Genomic DNA, 13,917 nt, shown 5'->3' with positions numbered 1-13,917 from the left:
GGAGGAGATGAGATTCATTCCCCCTAATTGCTAAGAGAGAGATTTCTTAGCCATTTTATTCCTCCATTTGAGAACTCTTTGCTTTTGTTTTAATCCCAGGTATGGGATGTGGAGGCTACTCCAGTTTGCCCACAGTTGGTAAGTGCCTCCTGAGAGGGTGTGTGATCTTTGTCCACTGTGGACTGCCTCATGCGGGGATATGGTCTTTGTGAGGATTAAAGCCAGAGGCGGGAGGGGAGGCCGGGCTGCTGGTGTGTGTCCCATTCTCCCCACCCCACCCATACCTCCCCCGCACCCACACCCACCCAACCCACCCCCCACTGCTTCTGGTTGCTGTTGATACAGTGTGACAAGAGGCCAGAGACGTCCTGAAACAAGGATTGGACTTGCCCCAAGGAACCCAATGATCCTCTAAGCAGCAGGAAGTAGCTAAGGAAAACTACGCCCCCTCTCCGCACTAATCTCCTTCCTGTCCTATCTGGTGTTGAGGTTTCAGAAGGGATTGGGGTGAAAAGGGGGGAAAGAGATATAAAGAACCCAAAATTAAAAAGTTTTTAAAAGTACACCAACAGTTCCCTCTACCAAGAGATACCATCTTTCCGTGGGTTTGGGGAAGTGTAAGAGATGGAGAAATGTCCAAGCCTCTTCTAGCACTTTCTCATTCCAAAGCCTATCACAGGACAGCCCTAGAGTCAAGGGATGGGAAAGTAAATCTACAGTGAGAGTATCTTTCTTGGTGGTCATTTTTTCAGGGAATATAATCTGAATATACTGAAATATAATCCCACTCACAAAAATAAGGCAATAGATACTGGGATTTTTTTAAAAAATCACATGACAACAATAAAAATGCAGGTATGACTGCAATCACCATTCAGCTCTTAAAAATAACAGTCCCAACTCTTCAACTCCTTAGTCAGTCCCAACTCTTTAGTCAGACCTGACTAAATTAAAGACAACATCCATCCTATTGTCTACAGGAAACATGTCTTAGCTTTAACGATAAGCATCATCTTCTATTAGACTGAAAGGATGGACAAAATTTCTCCAAACAAATGAGACTAGGAAGCAAATAGGCACTGGTATTCTAATATCTGAAAAAAAAATAAACTTCAAACAAAAAATAATCAGAAGAAGGAAATAAGTGCACTTCACTCTAACCAAGAAGACATTACAGTCCTAAGATTATATGCACCACACTCTGGTTCAACCAATTACATAAAAAAAAAAAAAAGTATGCTATGGGAGTTAAAGACACAGATTAATATTAACCCATTAATAGTAAGTGGTTTTAGTACCCCCATTTTCTACACTAATCAGATCACCTGGACAAAAATAAACAGAGAGGAGCTAGAGAGATGGCTTATCAGTTAGTACTTGTTCAGTTACCATGGATTAATTCCCAGAACCCACAAACGTCTATAAGTTTAATTCCAGGAAATACAGCACCATCTTCTGACCTCCAAGGGCACCTGGCCGGCACATGGTTATCCTCGTGATGGTGAGAGTGGAAACCTTAGTTTGGAGCCGTGAGTCCCCATTGTACCAGAAGTTATCCACTCTACAGGACATTCTGAGGTTACTACAAGCTGCCCGTATGCAGAAGGCATGTGTCCATGAGAGTAGGCACCCAAGGTTGGAGCCATGCACCGCTGGTACCCGGAAGTTATCTAGAGAAGGTGGGAGCAGGTGTGTGGCCTGAGGCTGAGGCCATGCCAGTGGGAGCCCAGGAAAAACTCTCAGGTTTAGCCAGAGGACCTAAACTTGGAACAGAGTGTTTCTCTCACCATGGCTCTGATCTCACCTGGGAAACACATTGGGGTTCTGGGGTCCAAAGCATGACCTGTCGGTAACTCTTCTCTCACTGCTGTCCTTCTGTTCAGATACTTTGTGCACTTGGTGATGCCCTCTTCAGAATCTTGGCTTACACTTTCATTAAAAGGAAGTCAGGGAAAGAATTCGAGGCAGGAACCTAGAGGCAGAAACTGATACAGAAGCCACTTGGGAGTGCTGCTTATCTGATTGCTACATATGGTTTGTTCAACCTGTGTATAGTACCTGAAGAACCTGAAGGGAGGCAAAGATGCAGCGGCCATGGTGGAGTGCTACTTACCGGGCTGCTTTCCATGGCTTTCTCAGCCTGTTTTCTTATAGTAACAGGACCTCCAGCTCAGGATGGCACCAGCTACAGTGTGGTAGGCCTTCCCAGGCAATCATCAATCAATAAAATGCACCACAAGGTTGCTGACACGCCAGCCTGGTAGGTGCATTTTCTCAGTTGAGGTTGTCTCTTCCAAATTGACCCTGGACTGTGTCTGGTTGACAAACATCTAGCAGCACCCTTCCCAAAATAATATAGACCATTACTTACTTTTGGTTGCCTGGCAGAATTTGAAGGTAAGTCTATATTGTTAGAAGTATGATCTGCTTTGGACACAGGACTTGAGGTAGTTGAGCCAGAACTGTTCCAGAGGCCTCGTCCCTGAGGACTGGTTCTCAGCATCAGAAGTATCCCCTGTGCAAGCTGCCAAAGGAAAGGAGCCTTAAGTCATCTTAGCCGGCTATAAAGGGTCTGGGCTAGCATCCTTTTCCAAATGGTGAGGCAGTGATATTTTTATCTTGGGGATTACCATAGGTTTGGAATTATATTTAAGAGCAGCTTTGCAAGAGGGAAGTCATTCCTGGTACTGTAAATCAGGATGGCTACCTGTGGCTGGAGAGGTCATAGGCCTGCGAAGAATCTACTACTACTACTAGTTTTTAAACTAGTATAATTCCAAACCACTCCAGAATCTTATCTTTATACCCATGGATAAATGTAGATCTTACATTATTATTATTATTATTATTATTATTATTATTATTATTATTATTATTATTTTATTTTTTGGTTTTTTAAGACAGGATTTCTCTGTGTAGCCTTGACTGTTCTGGACTCACTTTGCAGACCAGGCTGGGCTCAAACTCACGTTGATTCACCACCTGCCTCTGCCTCCCAAGTGCTGGGATTAAAGGCGTGCACCACCACCACCCAGCATCTTACTCCTCATTAAAGAGGCTTCTTTTGGGGGGGGGCGGAAAGGAAGCTTCTTTTGGCTGCAGAACAAGACCATATGGAAAGCCACAACTAGTTCAAATGCAGAGGCTATTTGATATCAAGCCCCAATTGATACAACATAATTGCTGCATTAAAGGCTCAGGGAACATCACTGAAGAGAGGGCGGACAGACTGTAAGAGCCAAAGGACCAGGAAGTCTGCTGTGAGACTGTGTCTTCTTGTGGGAAGCCAAGACCATAGCCGACAAGCATCTCAGACCTTGGCATAACACATTGAGTGGATCGGGGAAGGCTGCCTTGTGACCTCTTTCCCTCCTTGCCTCAGGGTACATTCCAGAAGGCTGCCTTGTGACCTCTTCCCCTCCCTCAAGGTATTCTCCAGCTGTTTTCAGTATTCCCAGAATTACAGAGGCCTTCAGAGGATGAGTGAAACAAAGTCTATAGATAACACCTGTGGTTCCAGATGCCTAACTATTCCACCCAGCCCCAGAACCACAGGGGCCCTCGCCCTGCCAAACTTCCTGACTTTCTGATATCTTGCGAAAACCGCCCACCCGGATCACCCCACTCAGCCTCCTGCTTCAATGGTATATAATTGCCTGTGAAAAATAAAATTTTGTCAGCTTGATCAGACTCCTTGACTTGCTGTCCGTTCCTCGTGTCTCTTGTCCCCCATTCTCTCCCTAGGGGTCTGAGGGTCCCAGTTGATTGTCCTGTGGGTCTGGGCACCTTCTTGCTATGACAGGGAAGCTACACCATGAAATCTCGACAACATGGCTGCTTAAAGAAGACTGAAAATTCCAACATCAGTTGATATATCAGTGTAGATGGGGGAAGGGTCTCACCCCTAGATGAAGAGCAATTATTAATTGCAGGAGTGGTAGAATTAATCTTCCCCAGGAATGAGCCCTCTGGGCATCAATACCAAGTAGCCAGGCCTAGGAGATATACATGCAGGCAACACTGAACAGACTCAGCAGCTTGTGTTTATATGTTTACTCATTCATTGTGTATGTAACAACAACGCTTAAAAGTAAATTTTGGAGGGAGTTGGTGTGGGACAGATGGAAGCAGTGAGAGAAAGTAGAGGAAAGTGGAAATATTTGTTTTCTTTTGTTTGAGACAAGCTTTCTCTGTGCAGCAGCCCTGACTGTCCTGGAACTCTCTTTATAGGCCAGGCTGGCCTTGAACTCACAGAGATCCTCCTGTCTCTGCCTCTTGAGTGTTGGGATCCAAGGTGTGCCCCAGCATGCCTGGCAGAAAGTCGAACTCTTAAAAACTCGAGAGATTGGAGAGATGGCTCAGAGGTTAAGAGCACTGCCTGCTCTTCCAAAGGTCCTGAGTTCAATTCCTAACAACCACATGGTGGCTCACAACCATTTATAATGAGATCGGGTGCCCTCTTCCGGCGTGCAGGTGTACATGCAGGCAGAGCATTGTATACTTAATAAATACATCTTTTAAAAATTACATTTTAATTAAGTTTTGAAAAAAAGACGTTAAAAAGATTTTCTAAAGGTAAAATTTTATTATAAAAATATGAAGTATTTTCTATCAAAGGGTTGAATAAGACTAAACCTCTTATATTCTTTTTTTTTTCCTTTGTGTATAATGAAGCTGCTTGGTAGAAAGTCAAGTTCCCGCAGGGCCAGTACTTCTTGTAATCCAATTATGTGCTTGAGGTTGTTACTCTGTTCTTTGAAATTCGTACTCAGCTTTTCAGCAATACCGTTTCACATTGGCCAGCTGTGTAAGACTGTGAGGCGGAGCTCTGACACTGCTAATGAAGCACAGGACCCCTTTATGAGGAGAGCCCCAGTAGGACTCCTCCTGGATGTGCATGCTTGCTTGCTGTTTGTTTTACACTCCCATCAAAGCAAAGGTGGCAGAGGCGATCCCCTGGAGAGTGAGTTCCTGATCCAGCGACGCCAGAAAATGACCATCTCGAGAGGCTGAACTGTGACTCCAGACTTGCCCCTGGTACTGCGGAGGCTGTCCAGATTACAGCCAGTATTATCTTGAGATTCAACCACCAAAAGAAACAAATAAACTGTTCTTGATTCTTTTCCTAATGAACTACCACCCCTGAACTTCAGATGTTATAATTGACACTGTCTTTGCCATAGATCTGATTGCCATGTCCTCGTTGAATAAAAATGTGGTAAAAACCTTCTTTTAGCACTTTGAAAATCTTTGAGGCGGGGGGAGTGTGTGTTACGTTAGGGCTATTTATTGTTATTAATCTGTCTCCCCATTTGTCAAGCACTATAGTCTCAGACTCTCCCTTTTATGGCTACAGGACCACATGACAGGCCACAGAACCACATGGACCTGACTTTACCATGTCAACTTTGAGTGCTAGGGGCGTTTCAGGGGGCTATGTATGTACAATGGAACTATTCTATTTGTAAAACAGAAGGTTCATTATGCATGATTCAATCCCAAATATCCATACTGGCGAATAGATAGAGGGACACTCACACACACACACACACACACAAGACACTGCCTTCCAAGGGATCCTGCCCTCTAACACTTCGAGATTCTTCTAAGAATGTTATAGCTCCTGTATTGGAGGCTCTGGACATCTATGTCTAAGGAGTTTTATCTCTCAAGGCACTTGGATGCCACTTAAGACATTACCATAGCCAGGCGGTGGTGGTGCACGCCTTTAATCCCAGCGCTTGGGAGACAGAGGCAGGCAGATCACTGTGTGTTTGAGGCCAGCCTGGTCTACAAAGCAAGTCCAGGACAGCCAAGGCTACACAGAGAAACCCTGTTTCAAAAAAAAAAAAAAAAAAAACCAAAAAAAAAGAAAAACAAAAAAACCCAAAACCAAAACCAAACAAACAAAACCAACCAAACGAACAAAAAAGAAAGAAAGCAACAAACAAAAAAATTAAAAGGACATTAACATATTACAAATGTGTTCAACCACATTAGATTGAGTCCCCAAAGTGGGACATCAACAGATTGTATATTGAAAACCTGCTCTGCCGCTCATGTCCCCATACAGACTTGGTTAGAACCCAGATAGCTGATTTGGAGGACAGTTTTTAACTTTTGATGTCTTAAAAACCTCCATAGATATTCTGGTTTTAGCACTGGGGGCCCATTTAACCCCCCTCCTACATAGTCGCATTGGTTATAAGGTATGTCTCCAGCATTATTGAGGCCTTGATTGAAAAAAAAAAAAAAAACCCAGCCACCCGTGTGATGATGGTCTAGAAATATAAGCCAGGATGGTGCTCTTTGGCCCTGAAGGGATTCAAGCATCAAAGACGTGTAAGGAGCCCTAAGATCCAGGGAGAAAAAAAAAAATAGCCATGTGGGCCGAGCAGCATTCTTGAATATACACTAAACTGGATCACACATCTCCTACAACTCCACTGTACTTAGTAAGCCTTTCCAAAGACCTTGAAGAAAGGACAGAGAGCCTGCCACGTGGTTGCTCTCTGCCAAACAGCTTACATGAGACCTTGTACATGCCCCAAGTGGCCCTTCCGCCCTCTACACTCAGGACATCTTGAGAACCTCACCTTAAGGTTTTAAAATAACCAATGAATTACCAAATAGAGAGACAAAGGAGCAAACAAATTGTATAAAAAGTGCCCCTCTCCGTTTGTTCGTTTCGGGGTTTTTTTTGTTGTTGTTTTTTTGTTTGTTTGTTTTGTATTTGTCATTTGGGCTCTTTATGAACAAGAAGTAGTCTGAGTATTCATGTCAAAGCTGTTTCCCTGAAGAAACCTTGGTGTCCTGACTCTCTGATCAGAATCCCACAACACAACAAAGCCACGGTAGATGACGTTTACACCAATTCAACTGGCAATCGTGCCAATCTCTATAATTCCATGTGCTTCAGAATATACAGATCAATAGAATAACCTATATGTAATAAGTGTAGGACAAACTGATAAAATTCATTAGGAAGTAATGGATTGTAAAGTTTACTCCTAATGTATTCCACAAACCAGCGATTCCTGTACTAGGCACACACACCCAGGCTTTCTTGACTTTATGCTTAGTGAGACCTATATAGAATCATTCACCACGGAACCACTCACATAAGCTGGGAACTAATCTGTGTGGATATCTATCAACAAGGGAATCTTTAGTAACACATGCTCACAATGGACAGTAAGTCACAGCTGGACAAAACATATTGAATAAACCATACAAAAACATTAAGTGAAAAAAGAAAATCCTTCACTGGCATAAACTATGTTTTTTTTTTTTTTTTTTTTGCTTAAATTCAAAGCAAATAAGCTTAAGGAACATATTTAAGCACTCACATATGAATGTGGGGTAAGATGTATCTTATTTTTTAAGTGAGTGTGTAAGGAACATGATTCCTCACTATGAGTCCCTGTGATCCCCCCACGAGGGAAGGGTGACAAGGCAGGAGGCCTTCAGCTATTGTCAAGTTTCCAGTTCTAGAATTGTCAGTAGCTTCAAGAATTTCCATCTGTTGTTTTAACGTAATTGACAATGGATCAAGGGTGACATAATCCTGCACTGACAATTATGGTTACCTCATGAATGTATTAAGGGATCAGCTATTCTCTGTCCTGTAGCCACGACACTTAGGTATCAAGCTTTTCAATTTGCTACCCATTGGCGAAGCCATTTCAAATTATGTGTTAGCTTTTATAGATAGACTTACGTCACACTTCTACTTTTCAATGTAAGCTTAACATAATACTAAGTATTTAAGTCTATCCATGAAATTAGCTTCTTTTGAAATCTAAAACAAAAGGAAGAGGTGATGCCATCGTCTTAAGGGAACCCATCATGAAATTGCTATTTGGATAGGATTCTGACTACAGTCACAGATTTCCTTAATCACCTCTGTGGACACCAATCCCCTTGGGCTTAAACCATGCCAAAAGAGTAGCCCTTAAAGTTGAGCACAAGCACTTTTTCACTACAGTTAAGTAGCCTTGGAATACAAAGCAAGCAGCACAGTTCCCTCATGCAAAACAGTAAGTGTAATTATGAATAAGAGTATGCCATAAACAATTTCAAATATTGAACCAAAATATAGTTAGCATTCACTGATTTTTCCCATTGTTTTCAGATCTAATTCTAATCCAACATTTAAATTAAATAGATACTATTGCTATGGAATCTTTGTTCAACTGTTGCTTATATGTATGAATGGGTTTGTGGGATTTTTATAAAAAGGCTGGTAGTTAATCTAACTTTATTTCCAGCACTTTCACACCCTTCTGCACAAGAACTTTCTCTGCATTATCAATGAAAGGTGAGATCATCCTCGTGGGAACACAGGTACATTTGGACTAGAGAAAAGCATGGCACCTTCGAACTCTCCCTGCCTGGAAACATATTCTAATCATCGTGTCTTGTGGTGAGTCTTGTGTGCTGCGTCCAACAGAAAAGGACACGACTTAGAACCAGATCATAGACAGCATAGGCCTCCATGGAACAGAAAGGCAAAGTTCTGAAAGGTGTAAAATGATGATTGTAATATGGTTACATCAGAGACCTCTTAGGAAAGAGGACTAAATTCAAAATTGCTTGTTGGTGTATTTTGAAGTTTCTGAGTGGTCCTCGGGCATCAAGCACTGTGCTAAGTATTCCAGGTTTACTTGTCATTTAAGCTCTTTCAAACATTGAACAGAGCAGGCTCTGTTCGAATAACTGCAAGTGAAGAAACCAATACATATAAAAGCCTATTGGCCTGGAAAATTCCACATAGTAAAGAGGAGTTAGGGACTGATGTCAGGAGACATCCAGGTGATCTGAACCCAAGATTTTAAAGGAACTCTACTCTTGTGACCTTATTTTTTCCTGTTTGGACTTCTTCTGATGACAGCAACATACCTCTTGGCTTATCACTAACACATGATTCCCTTAACTTGTTTTTAAATATTGAGTTTCAAAATTTTGTTTTTATTTTCTCATCAGATCATTATACATATCAAACTGTGCCCATATATCCTTAGTTCATTTATCTTAAAAATTATTGAACTTAGTAAGTGAAACAATATATTATTGGAAACTGGAATATTCCATTGACAAACCAGTTTTCTTTTAAATGTAGCACACTACTTTTAACCACAAATACCTGGAGGCACAGTGTTCTAAGCCTCATTTATAATATGATACATCCATAATAAAGTTAAACAACACTCAAAATTTGAGGACAAAGGCTTACATTGATAAGTAGAATAGTTAAAACACAAACAATGCTTTATTTAGGTCACAACATGAACTTTCAAAGAGCATTTCTGCTGTGGCATTTCTAATAAGAACGCCTTGGATCTTAAATGATTCAGAATTTATGAAGAGCCAGTGAGCATTTCATCTAAAAATACTGATGTATGTTTTGGCAAGGTGTTGGCAGCATAGATGTTCCCAGTACTCATCCACGGTGTTGCTATTTTATGCTATTGCTCTCACCTTTGACTTCATGAATTTGAGGGGTGGATGAATTATGATGGCCGCTGGAAAACAGTAACAGCAACAACAACAGCAGCAGCAGCAGCAACAACAACAACAACAAAACCCCATGAAAATTCAAGGTCACACGGCACAAGAAACATCTGGTAAAGTGCTCTGTCTGTACAGAGACATTTAAGATTTTATTTCATAATAGCTTCTAAAGTTAAAAGAAACAAGATACAGTCAATACTCTTATTTATTGTTATTTGTGTGTGTGTGTGTGTGTATGTGTGTGCTTTACATGTATTGGTCAAGGAACAACTACTGGGAGTTACTTCTCTCCTTCCACCATTATGTGGGCTCTGACAACGGAACCCAGGTCTTCAGGCTTGCACCATAAGGGCCTTTCAACTGCTGAGCAATCTTGCTGGAGCTCCAAGTTTTGATAAGACAAATGACCCAATATACACTTATATTTACATTCTTAACCTAATATAGTGAAAGGGAGGGCTCAACCAGAGGCATCTTGGTAGTGGCTGGTCCAGGAGGAATTATGAAGTGCTGAGGTGCAGAGAGGGCGTCTTGTGGTTGTCCTGCTTTCCTGGCTGGGTCCTAGTTACCAGGCTGTTTTTCTACTCAGCACCTTCCTTCTTTCATGACTGCATCTGTTTTACTTATCAATGAAAACCATTTTAGATGCGAAGCTATGGTGAATAGATTACTGTAGTGATAATTTAGGAAGCAAAAGAAAGATCCAGTGGCTGGATTTCACCAAAAAAGGAGATTTTGTGCTTAGTGTAAGAGGCACCACTTAGAAGGAAAGCTGATTTCCCTGTCATGAAGCTCATCCAGTAGGGGCCGTTGATTGTTCTTTGGAAAGAATGTCTGTGTTGCTGGAGGCTGGAGTCAGAGCTTCTGAGGCCTGCTTCCAAGTCAGAAATCATGGCTCTTAAATTCTGAACATTCTCAGCTTTAAGAAATCCAATGAACCCTACGTCATTTGTAACCCCAGCATTTTGGAAGCTGAGGTCATCTCCTGCCCCTGCTTTCTCTGCACAGTATAACTGTTGTATTATGCTTGTGTGCTATGCACAGAGTGCATTTGTGCATTTTAGAAGCCAGGTTAAAAAAAAATTGAGCTATTGGAGTTTTGCTCTAAACCATAAAGCAAAAGCAGTTTTTCAAAGTGAGGGGGTCATGGACAATGGTGCTTGTTAGAAGAGTGAGCGGTCTGTCTTCGGGAAATTAAATGGAAACGCAGGTTCTAGACTTTCCCATGAGTGTCAATGCTCAGAACCCCCAGTGAAGAAGGGAATATAATTATATTCACTTCACATATGAAAACATAGTATTCCAGTGGGTTAAATTACTTACCAAGTGTCCAGCTTATGTACAGTGTACACCTGGGATTTGATACCATGAACATCGTTTGGACTTTATCAGGGGTGGTAGCACATGCCTGCAACCCCAGCACTTACGGCACTTGGAAGCCGCAGAGAGATCATGAATGAATTCAAGGCCATCCCCTGCTACACAAGGTTCATGGCCAGGCTGGGTTATAAGAGACTTTGCCTCAAAAAGGATTGCACAGAGATAAAACAAAAAGAACAAGGAAAAGGAAAACAAGTTCATCTAAGCACTTTGCTTGACTTAGTCGACGTCCTACTAATATTAAACACTTGATACTCAGTTAAATCTACCCCTTCATACTAGAAAAAAGTACATTTCCACTCCATATGATTTGTGAATAAATATTCCATTTTATAATGAAAATATTTGCATGCTCTAAGGTTTATACAACAATGATTTATGCGAGATAATTTATCATTACCTTACTTTAATGAAAACGAGGCTTTATTTTCATGCCCCTAAGAACACTATAAATATAAGGAACTCTAGGTCTAAAGTTCATGTTGGAATGCACTGACAAACGAGACACTGAACGACTAAACACTGCACGTCTGTAAGGACGTCACATGACTCAGAAAGAGCAAGATTGATGAAAGTTTTCTTCCTTATCTATTCTCTTTTAAAGGTAACCAGGTGATAATTTTTCCTTAATAGGATGCAGAGTAACAAGAAAATCCACTGGTGATTGGTGAATTTGAGAAGGACAGCCACCTTACTGCTTGTCCTATGAACTGTCTCTGGCTGAGTCATCTGCCTGGCTACTTCTGTGGAGTGGCCAGTGACCAGAAGCTGACAGTGGCTGTTGCTATGTGTATGTGGTGGCCAAAATATTCTGAAGTAGTTCAGTGTTCAACCATGAAATAAATCCGTGAAGCTAAGCAGAAGGTGTAGCATGACACGTTAAGGGTATTAAAAATGGCACATATAAAAAGGTTAATAATTAGAAAAGCTAGTATTTCTTGGCAAGCAAAGACATATCAACAATACAGGAATGTGTAGTTGTGAACACCAGAATGCGCACCAGAAAGCACAGTGCCCACGAGGCTGAATAGAGAAAAACTCAGAAGAACAGGAAAAGAAGGTGGTGGTGCAATTATGATCGTTATAGTGATGGGGACTTAGGCATTTGTAAATGAACACAAGAAAAAGTGATTCTGTTATCAAGTGGTGGAGCATCCAAAAAAGTTAAAACCTTTTGCTTGAAGCTCAGCTCCTTGGATAAAGGAAGGATATTTCATAATCAAGTGATAAATAATATAGTTCCATGAAAAAAATTCAAGATCTTTTCCATTACAGCACGATGTGGTGGTTCAAGGCCAGCACAGCTAACACACACACACACACACACACACACACACACACACACACACACACACGCGCGCGCGCGCGCGCACACACACACATGCACACACACACATGCACGCACACTACACGCACACACACACACACACACATGCACACACACCCCACCCCTCCCCCCACAAATTCATGCACACACACACATAGTATATAATCTCACTTTTATAATTATTATCCTTTAACACAAAATCAAAAAACGCACAGAACCATGGGTGAGCTGGAACTACATAGTAATGGTTTTCAATGGTTTCTAATGCGCAGAGATAGCGTTCAGCATATCGTAATATCACATAGATGCAAGTAAATACGGAGATGCTCCGGTCATTGACAAATATTTTAAAATATTGTGCAATAAGAAGACTCATGCAGATGGATGAATTTTGAACGCTCTTGACGGAAGTCAGAGACTTTCCCTTCCACCCAAGGCTGAAATTAATTTTGGCTGTTATAATATTGTCCCCTAGCCTTTTCTAAGGAGCAATGGAAACCAACAACAGAAGCTCTGAGACAGACTTCATCCTTCTGGGATTCTCCAGTCGACCCCAGTTGGAGCACATCATCTCTGCGGTCGTCTTTGTCTTCTACGTTGTGACTTTGGTGGGAAACACAACCATCATTCTAGTGTCCTTTCTGGACTCTCAGCTCCACACGCCCATGTATTTCTTCTTATCTAACTTGTCTTTTGTGGACCTCTGCTACACGACTAGCATTGTCCCACAGATGCTGGTGAACCTCTGGGGCTCAAAGAAGTCTATTACATACGGAGGGTGTGCACTCCAGTTCTTCTTTGCCCTGGACCTGGGAGCCACAGAGTGTCTCCTCTTGGCTGTGATGGCCTATGACCGCTATGCTGCTGTCTGTCAACCTCTTCACTACACAGTAATAATGCACCCCGTTCTTTGCCAGAAGATGGTGCTGTCAGCCTGGTTGGGTGGTCTTGGTAGTGCCTTGATTCTTTGTTCCTTGACTTTGAAGTTGCCAAGGTGTGGGCACCGGGAAGTGGATAATTTCTTCTGTGAGATGCCAGCACTGATAAAGATGGCTTGTGTTTATTCCAGAGTTATTGAGATTGTTGTGTTCACCCTTGGAGTTATATTTCTTCTGGTTCCTCTATCACTAATCCTCATCTCGTACGGAGTTATCACTCAAGCTGTGATGAAGATCAAGTCTGCATCAAGGTGGAGGAAGGTTCTTAACACGTGCGGTTCCCACCTCACGGTAGTGACCCTGTTTTATGGAACACTCATTTATATGTACATGAAGCCACAAAATACCATATCCCACGAGGAAGGGCAGTTTTTTACCCTTTTTTACACTATTGTCACTCCCAGCCTTAACCCTTTGATCTACACCTTAAGAAACAAAGATGTAAAGAGTGCAGTGAAGAGAGTTCTAGGGATCGGCAAACATTCTGCCAAAGGGTGAGGTCAAGGGAAAAATATTCAATCAGAGTATGGAGCTAAAGAAAAAACATCCCTCATCATGGGAAGCTTAATTAGTCCACTCAAAAATGTTTTTCTGGCATTCATTTTGTGCCTAGAATTTTCTTTTTTTTTTCTTTTTCTTTTTTTTTTTTTAGAGCCTAGAATTTTCTTAGGCATAATGTTAACTTTCACCATGTTTGACCTCACAAATGTGGATGCAATGTGATCAGCTGCTTCACCACCCTACAGTGATGGAGTGATG

General features: G+C 41.8%; 1 protein-coding gene across 1 annotated transcript; it reads left to right on the top strand.

The window, feature by feature from the left end:
* The first annotated feature begins 12,711 nt into the window (after positions 1-12,711).
* Positions 12,712-13,656, top strand: LOC127186908 (putative olfactory receptor 2W6). Its single transcript, XM_051143189.1, has one exon. The coding sequence runs from the start codon at positions 12,712-12,714 to the stop codon at positions 13,654-13,656; it is 945 nt and encodes a 314-aa protein (XP_050999146.1).
* Positions 13,657-13,917: the final 261 nt, after the last annotated feature.

Source organism: Acomys russatus, chromosome 3, assembly GCF_903995435.1.
Source record: "Acomys russatus chromosome 3, mAcoRus1.1, whole genome shotgun sequence".
Taxonomy (NCBI): domain Eukaryota; kingdom Metazoa; phylum Chordata; class Mammalia; order Rodentia; family Muridae; genus Acomys; species Acomys russatus.
Note: the sequence above shows the minus strand (reverse complement) of the source record. Positions and strands in the feature narration are given on the sequence as shown.

Coding starts and splice junctions, on each gene's coding strand:
- LOC127186908 (XM_051143189.1), top strand. CDS start 12,712: ATGGAAACCAACAACAGAAGCTCTGAGACAGACTTCATCCTTCTGGGA.